This window comes from Loxodonta africana, chromosome Y (assembly GCF_030014295.1).
Source record: "Loxodonta africana isolate mLoxAfr1 chromosome Y, mLoxAfr1.hap2, whole genome shotgun sequence".
Taxonomy (NCBI): Eukaryota; Metazoa; Chordata; class Mammalia; order Proboscidea; family Elephantidae; genus Loxodonta; species Loxodonta africana.
In genome coordinates, this window is record NC_087370.1 from 25,436,834 (window position 1) to 25,446,275 (window position 9,442).

General features: G+C 46.4%; 1 protein-coding gene across 1 annotated transcript; it reads left to right on the forward strand.

The window, feature by feature from the left end:
- The first annotated feature begins 1,415 nt into the window (after positions 1-1,415).
- On the forward strand, positions 1,416-2,684 carry LOC135229075 (melanoma antigen preferentially expressed in tumors-like). Its single transcript, XM_064278871.1, has one exon. It carries the CDS (start codon positions 1,416-1,418, stop codon positions 2,682-2,684), a length of 1,269 nt encoding a protein of 422 aa, XP_064134941.1.
- The last annotated feature ends 6,758 nt before the right edge of the window (positions 2,685-9,442 follow it).

Genomic DNA, 9,442 nt, shown 5'->3' on the forward strand with positions numbered 1-9,442 from the left:
ACTGCTGGGCCCCAGCCGGCATCTCGGCCTCAATGGGTCTGAAGGGGCGGGGCATCTCTAACAATTCCCAGGTGACACTGGGAACACTCTTTGAGAACCGCTGCCCGGTCCTGCTCCATCCACACAATCAGTTTGGGATTGGACCATTGTGATACATTGAAGGATTTTTGGAAGTAGATAGCAAGGCCTCTCTTCCTATTCTGGAAGCTCCACTGAAACCTGTTCGGCATCATAGGAACACACAAGGCTCCACCGACAGACAGCTACGCATGAGGTGCACTGACTGGGAATCGAACCAGGATCTCCTGCATGGAAAGCGAGAATTCTACCACCGAGTCACCGCTCTTCCCTTAGGAGTGAGAAAACTTTCCCCAGAAGCCACGCACCCGGGGAATTCCTCCCCATATTATTGCACGGTGTTAGTTTACATGCCCTTTCCTGAACCCTCACTGGTCATCCTCCATCCCCGGAGGGTGGGTGGAGGCTTTGAGGGGCTGCTGCAGAGTTGGGGAGCAAGGGACAGCTGAACAAAATTGGAGATGCGTTATGAAGGGGATGGACTCCTTAGGGAACCCACAATGTCCACTCTACTGGGACATCCATCTTCATTGCCTTTTGTGCTTCACCCACTAAGAAGAAATTTTACAGGAACTATGATTTTTTTTTTCCCTCTCACAGAGTGTGACAGTTAAGGTTGTGTGCCATCTTCACTGGGCCGTGATTCTCAGTGGTTTGGCAGTTATGGTGTAGTTTGGCAGCTACGTAATGATGCAATCACCTCCATGAAGAAATCCGATATAATGTAATCACCCCCGTGATGAGATCTGATATAATGTAATCATCTCCATGATGAGATCCGATATGATGTAATCACTTTGATGATGAGTTAAGATATAATGTAATCATCTCCATGACAAGATCTGATATATCTGATCTCCATGAATAGGTTAACTACGAGCAGCCAATCAGTTGAAAGGGAGTTACCTCGGGGGGTGTGGCCTGCATCCAATATATATGGACATTCTGGCAAAACTGTCTGGCTTTTGCACACTCTGAATCCTGTATCCTGCATCATCTGACCTCTGGTTCTTGGGACTTGAGCCAGCTGTCTGCCTTATTGGCTGCCAGTCTTGGGATTTCTCAGCCACCCCATCCCGCCAGCCGGCAGACTGCCCTCGTTCCAGCTGATCTTGGATTCGTCAGCCCCTGCAGCTCTGTGAGTCTGGAGAAGCCTCCAGCCTGACTTCTGACCCACGGACTGGATATTGCCAGTCTCTACAACCACGTCTGTGGAGATGAGCAGAGAAGACCCTCTCAGCCTGTCCGATCTTGCAACGCAGAGCTTACTGAGCAATGGAAACCCAACCCTACATGCGCTGGAAGAGCACCTTGTTGGCCTCTTCCCAACACTCATCATGGCGGCCCTCAAAAGAGGCTGCATGAAGATTGTAGGGGAGATGGTGCGGGCCTGGCCCTTCCCCTGCCTCCATTTGGGATCGTTCATAACGGAGCAGTGGAAACCCTTGTTGGAAGCTGTGCTAGATGGGCTGGAACGTGTTCCCACCAACACTGTGTTCCCCGGGAGATCAAAGTTGAAGGTGTTGGATTTGACCCGCGACCGTGAGTCTTCTCCTTTGGAGATGTTTCCTGCACCCCCAGTCATCACTCACATGATGGCAAACCCACAGTGCACCCCCAGTTGTGGAGGACACACCCACCGTGATGGAGAACCCCTGGAGATCCATGCAGACCTTCGCTTTTGCAGGTTCAACGGTTTGTACCACCCGTCTCCATTCACCTCTTACATAGTTCAGAGAGTCAACCACAGTCACGGCTGTCTGCGCCTGTGTTGTCGGGCCCTGGTCATCAAGGACGCAGCGTACCATGACCACCTACAGAGGCACAGACTGCCAGACATGCGGGACAGGTGTTTGACCACATGTGAACCGCAACTGAGCCACGTCTTCAGCCCAGAAGACCAGAGAAGATTCCTGAACAACCGTGACTTTTGTGTGGATTTCTACGGTTGCCTGTCCCTGCTGCGTTCCTTGGGGCACCTCAAGGAGCTTCACCTGATGTTCAGCTGTTGCTCAGAGAAGCTGCGTCTCCTGCTCAGTTACCTGCGGGAACCGCTGCAGAGCCTGGTCATCAGTAAATGCAGACTTACTATGATAGAAATGCCCTACCTCTCCGCCAGCATCCACGCCACCTGCCTGAAGGAGCTGGAATTATCTAACGCTGACTTGTCTCAGGTAGTTCCCGGTCCCCTGGCGGTTCTGCTCCAAGAGGTCTCCAGCACCCTGCAGCACCTGAGCTTGAGAAACTGCAAGTTGAAGGAATCCCACCTCACAGCCCTCCTGCCCACCCTGTGCAGCTGTGCCCACCTCCGCTCCCTGGTCCTGGGTGGCAACGTCATCTCCACACCAGGCCTCGTGAACATGCTTCAGCACCTAGCAGAGCTGAAGGGGCTGAAGCGGCTGCAGTACCCCGTCCCGGCTGACTGTGAGGGGACGCTCAACAGAGGCAAACTGGCCCAGGTGCATGACACCTTGCAGCAGCTACTGCAGACTCTTCGGCGGGGAGACATGGAGTTGACTAATTCTACCTTTGTTGCTTCATTTATGAAAAGGCACCGCAGACCTGATGGAGAGGCCAGGATGGAGCCGTGGCAGTGGGTTTACTGAATGGATGCTGTAGTTTATAGAGAGCTATCAGAACAATAAATCTCACTGTCGACAATCCAGTGGTGATCAGCCTTACTGAGTACAGCTGGGCTCCATCATCACGAAATCTCAGGCATGGGTGGGAGGGACTTCTACAGTGTGCCAGTGTTACTTAAATAAAAATTGTTGTTTTAGTAAAGCTGGTGATAAATGGTCAATCTCTCCAGGCATATGGTATTGCTTTTGGTTTACAGTTTTCTTAGGTAGGGACAGTTCTAATGGCTTCCACTTGGCTTTTCTTGTCATGATAGCCCTTACTTCACATGTCCTTCTCCAGGGACTGGTCTCTCCTAATAACATGTCCAAAGTATGTGAGGCGTAGTCTCACCATCTTTGCTTCTAAGAAGCATTCTGGTTGTACTTCTTCCAAGACGGATTTCTTCATTCTTCTGGTAGTTCGAGGTATATTCAGTATTCTTCGCCCATACCACGATTCAAAGGCATCAATTCTTTTTCCGTCTTCCTTATTCATTGTCCAGCTTTCACATGCATATGATGCAATTGAAAATACCATGGCTTGGGTCAGGTGCATCTTAGTCCTTCTCCATTAATAACCTGATGTCTGTATACCCCCTGTTATAGATTGAAAAATATGTGTCAACGTGGCCAGGCCATGATTCCCAGTATTGTGTGGCTGTCCTCCACGTTGTGCTCTGATGATCCTCCATTTTGTGCTCGATGATCCTCCATTTTGTGATGTGTCGTAAATCCTAGCCTCTATGCCTGCAGTTATGGTTCCAATTGGGAGATGGTTGTCAGTTAATTTAATGAGGCAAGATTAGGTTATGTTAAAGACAATTAGGTTATGTTTGTTGTGTTAATGAGGCAAGAGAGGGTTAGGGTGGGATGCAACACCCTTACTCAGGTCACAGCCCTGATCTGATCTAAGGGAAGTTTCCCTGGGGAGTTGCCTGCATCACCTTTATCTTACAACAGATAAAAGGAGAGAGAAGCCAGTAGTGAGTAAGGGACCGCATACCACCAAGAAAGAAGTGTGAGAATCAGAGCATGTCCTTTGGACCTGGGGTCCCTCATGGAAATCCTCCTAGATCCAGGGGAGAATGGATGCCAAGACACATGGAGATCTACAAGGAACACCAGGCCCACAGATGTTGAAAGGAGACAAGGACCTTCCCTCAGAGCTAATACAGAGAAAAAGCCTTCTCCTGGAGCTGGGGCCCTGAATTCAAACTTCTGTCCTCCTAAACTGTGGGAGAGTAAATTTCTGTTTGTTAAAGGCACCCACTTGTGGTATTTCTGTTACAGCAGCACTAAGACAGAATTTGGTGCCAGGAGTGGGGTGCTACTCTAACAGACACCTAAAATGTGGAAGTTGGTTTGGACTTAGGTAATGAGTAAAGGTTGGAAGAGCTTCAAGGTGCCTTGTAGTAAAAGCCTAGATTGCCTTGAAGAGGCTGTTGGTGGAATTATGGACGTCAAAGACAATTCTGGAGAGGGCTCAGCAGGAAGTGAGAAGAGCTGTAACACTGGAGATGGTGCGGACAATAAGAAGCATCAGCAGAAAAATGGCAGCAGCAGAACCAGGAGATCAGGGCGAGATAGCTTGGGAGCCAACCCACAGAGCAAGAGAGCTGGCTGCCTTCAGGCCGAGGCTTACTGATGGATTGGGGTGCCTTCGGGAACTTGTTGGTAGAGCAAAAAGAGCTTTGTAACACTTGCCCAAGCATAGGAGAGGCCAAGCAGGCCCAAGAGGGCTGAGGAGCTGAAAGTCCGAGAAACTAGGAACAGAAGCTGAAGAGAAAAGGAGATCGGGAAACAGAGGGCCGTGAACTCTGAGGTCTTAAATAGTTGAACCACAAACTGCTAGGTCACAACGGGTGTTGCCATGGCCTTCTAGGTTTCAAAGACTCAGATCTTCACCACCTGGGTTCTGAGGTGTGGGGCTGCCATTCACAAGGGCCAGGGGGATGGGGCCAGATCCTCTGCTCAATGTTGAGTAGACTGGCTGCCTGTCCCTGATTTTAAACTATGCAGTATCCCTTGTTCTGTTCTAACAACTGCCTCTTGATCTGTGTACAGGTTCTGTGTGACCACAATTAAGTCTTCAAGAATTCCCATTCTTTGCAATGTTATCCATAATTTGTTATGATCCTTTACATAGTCAATCATACACAGGTAAACATCTTTCTGGTATTCTCTGCTTTCAGCAAGGATCCATCTGACATGAGCCATGATATCCCTGGTTCCACGTCCTGTTCTGAAACCAGCCTGAATTTCTGGCAGTTCCCTGTCAGTATACTGCCGCAGCCGTTTTTGAATAATCTTCAGCAAAACTTTACTTGTGTGTGATATTAATGATACTGTTTGATAATTTCTGTGTTTGGTTGGGTCACCTTTCTTGGGAATAGGCGTAAATATGGATCTCTTCCAGTCAGCGGGCCAGGTAGCTGTCTTCCATATTGCTTGGCATAGACGAGTGAGCGCCTCCAGTGCTGCATTTGTTTGTTGAAACATCTCAATATATATTCCATCAATTCCTGGAGCCTTGTTTTTCACCAAAGCCTTCAGAGCAGCTTGGACTTCTTCCTTCAGTACCATCGGTTCCTGATCATATGCCACCTCTTGAAATGGTCAAATATTGACCCATTCTTTTTGGTATAATGACTCTGTGTATTCCTTCCATCTTCTTTTGATGCTTCCTGCATTGTTTAATATTTTCCCCCATGAAATCCTTCACTATTGCAACTCGAGGCTTGAATTTTTTCTTCAGTTCTTTCAGCTTGAGAAACACTAAGTATGTTCTTCCCTTTTGGTTTTCTATCTCCAAGTCTTTGCACATGTCATCACAATACTTTGTTTTCTCGAGCTGCCCTTCGAAATCTTCTATTCAGCTCTTTTCCTTCATCACGCACAGAGGAGCTGTATGACACATAGAAGCCTGAAACACAAGTGGAAGAAGGCAGACACGTTACAGACTGCCTGACTTCACTGATAAGACATTCCGGAAAAAGCAAAACTACAGGAGATGATACTGCAGCTCCCGAAATCAGATCAGTGGTTGCCGGGAGGTAGGGTGGGTTGGCATTGGGTATAAAGCAACAGCAGAGAGCGTCTTGGCGGAAGTGATTGTGGTGGGGGTTACACAAACATGTATGTCTGACAAAACACACAGTACTACCAACCTAAAAAGTGAATTTTACCAGATGTTATGTTACTTCGATAAGCCTGACTTGATGGGGAGGCCCAGAGGTTTAACTGAGTATTTTAGGCATGGTAAGATTCTTTGGATTTTAGACCCTCCCACACTATATCTGTAAACCCAGCGGGGGTAAGAGAGAAGTAGCCGTCCTCAGCACAGTGCCTGGCTTCACAGAACGGGATTCCGATATACAGCAGTTACCTTAGGATGTTACCCAAAAGAGAGTTTTTCAATCTGCTAACAAATAAATGGACACCGTGACGAGATGACTGCAAAACTCTGATTAGAAAGATTAAAATGTGTCAATGACTCCTTTCGAACGTCTTAGAACGTCTCATGAAGGCCAGGAAATAAGTATTTATTTAATCTGACCAGGAAAGTTTTTGAAAACCCATTTTGCACGATCGCAGGAAAAGGATAGCAGCCTCTCCAAGCAAGAAAACCAAAAACCAAACCCGTTGCCATCGAGCCGATTCCGAATCATGGCGACCCTATAGCAAGAGTCTTAGCAAATGGAAAATAACTTGCACCCAAGTTTAAGTGCTACGGCTGCTAAGCAAAGGGTCAGCAGTTCGAATCCACCAGGCGCTCCTTGGAAACTCTATGGGGCAGTTCTTCTCTGTCCTATAGGGTCGCCATGAGTCGGAATCGACTCGATGGCACTGGGTTTCAAGGGAATAAGTCAGGTGTGTTAAACAAAACAAATGCTGCCGTCGAGTCGATTCCAACTCATAGTGACCCTACAGGACAGAGTAGAACTGCCCCATGGGGTTTCCAAGCAGTGCCTGGTGGATTTGAACTGCCGACCTTTTGGTTAGCAGCCGTAGCTCTTAACCACTACACCAGCAGGGTTTCCAGTCAGGTGTGTAAGACTGTTAAAAGTTTGAGGTAAGATGGTTACATACTTTTGAGTTCACATAAACGTTGTAACCATACAATGCTGGCTCACCCTTGCCGGGGTCTGTGTGAGAGTCTATACTGATGGGCAATGAGCCGTAGGGTGGTCTTTGCTGCTTTTAATTTTTTATTTTTTTAACATAAGTTGCCCAGTAGAAAACCTCAGTCTAAATTTTCCATATGCCTTCAGATCTCTTTCATTTTATATATTTTATAATATTTAAAAATCTATATATATTTTAAATCGGGAAATAAGGTTAGGTGAGTGTTATGGATGGAATTGTGTGTCCCACCACCCCCCCCCAAAAAAATATGTGTTGTAAATCCTAACCCCTATGCCTGCGGTTATAATTGCCTTTGAGAGTGGGTTCTTTGTGTGTTGTTAATGAGGCAGTATTACTGCAGGGTGTGTCTTGAGTCAATCTCTTTTGAGATATAAAAGGAACAGATGAACCCAGGAAGAGAGAAAGCAGAGATGGGCAAAGACAGATGCCACGCCACCTGAAGGAACGAGAACCTTCCCCCACAGCCGACAGAGAGAGAGCCTTTCCCCTGGAGCCGGTGCCCTGAATTCGGACTTGTAGCCTCCTAGACTGTGAGGAAATAAATTTCTCTTTGTTAAAGACTTCCACTTGTGGTATTTCCGTTATAGCAGCACTAGGTGACTGAGACAGTGAGGAACAACAGTTAGCATGTGTCCCAGCGTTTTGTATATACATATATGTCACAGAGAACGAAAACTCTGAAAAAATAAAGACAGTGGTTATAAAAAAAAAAAAAAAAACCTGTTAAAAAAAAACCAGTTGCCGGTGAGTCGATTCCAACTGACAGCGACCCTACAGTTAGAGCATCTACAATATAAACACACATTGAACACAAACTCTCAGAGTGCCCCAACCTGGAAGAAATTGTTACTGCTAATGGGTATTACTGAAAACCAAGCAACTCCGTGGTATTATTGCTTTTTTTCCATCTACCCTAAAGACACAATTAAGGCTACATAAAGCACTTTGTTACCAGGGACAATTCTCTTTGGTTTCCCTTAAGAAAAAGTAATGATGTTGCATTTGCATGATTAAGGAGCGGGTTTTTCCACTCTTCTCTGTCTCACTCATGTAGTGTGTGTGTGTATATAAACACACACACTCAGAGAGAGAGACAGAGGGACAGAGAGACAGACAGCGAGAAAGAGGCGAACAGAGAAAGAGACAGGTACAGAGAAAGAGAGACAGAGAGAGGGAGACAGATTGAGAGAGAAACAGAGACAGAGATACATCGAGACAGAGATATATAGACAGAGAGAGACACCAGAGAGGGACAGAGACAGAGAAAGAGAGAGAGAGAAATGGGGGAAAGAGAGATGGGGAGAGAGGCAGCGAGAGACAGGTAATCGGGAAGCTGTGTAGATAACTCCACAAACGTCTGCTCGGGAGTCTGGTGGAGCAGTGGGCCAATCCAGACTCACAAAACATAAATATTTTAAATGTTTACTTGTGGTACTTGCTCTACATGGTGAACGTATTAATGCCACTGAATGGTACACGTACAAAATGGTTGAAATAGGACCCTGCCAAGTGCTACCCCTGGACCACCTTCCAGGCCACCCCTGCCCTGGCCTGTCTCTGGCCACCATCTGTCTCTCTGTCTCTCTATCCTCTATATCTGTCTCTGGCTCTCTCTCCTCTGTATCTCCGACTCTTTTTCTCTTTGTCTCTCCTCTTTATCTCTGTCTTTCTGTCTCTCCTCTCTATCTCTGACTCTCTCTCCTCTCTATCTCTGACTCTCTCTCCTCTCTATCTCTGACTCTCTCTCCTCTCTATCTCTGACTCTGTCTCTCTCTCCTCTATATCTCTGACTCTCTGTCTCTTCTCTATATCTCTGATTCTCTTTCTGTCTCTCTATATTTCTGAGTCTGTCTCTCTCTCCTCTATGTCTCTGACTCTCTGTCTCTCTCTCCTCTATATCTCTGACTCTCTGTCTCTCTCTCTCATCAAGTCAGTCTGAAGTAAGCCTCCCTCACCTGGTGACAACCTGTTTTGATAAAAGACTCTCGTTATGCATGAATGTTACAGATCTGGGCTTAAAATTCTGTTCTACACTTTGTGGAGAGGATAAGATAAACCTATCTATTTTCAACCAAATAGAAAGGAATGAGCCTCTCAGGAATTTCAATAAGCCGAAGCTGACTAGGTAGCTGTTTTCCTTTCAGTGAGGGCCATGATAGTTATGGTTATGTTTCCAAAGATAGAACCAAGTGCTTATCTTATGAAAACAGGTGTTTTCAGGGTTTCTCATCTTATTTTCTGCTTATAAACCCTCCCTCGCTTTTCTTCTTTTATGGTCTGTAAACAAGCATAGCACAGAAAACAGAAACCCCTTTGTACAAAGGCTGTGCAAAGAATCCAAACTTTCTATAAACCTGTCTTTCATTTCACCTATTGCAAATAAATAATTGTGACTGATGTTGACTAATTGGGAAGTTCAGTCTTTAAATGTGCCTATTACTGGACACAGGGGGCCTGGGTGGCATGAAAGATTAAGGCTCAACAGAAAGTTGGAGGTTTGAGTCCACCTGGAGGCACCTTGGAAGAACAACCTGGTGATCTCATGCTGAAAAATCAGCCATTGAAAACCCTGTGGGAATAATAATACAAATGAGAAA

Coding starts and splice junctions, on each gene's coding strand:
- LOC135229075 (XM_064278871.1), top strand. CDS start 1,416: ATGGCGGCCCTCAAAAGAGGCTGCATGAAGATTGTAGGGGAGATGGTG.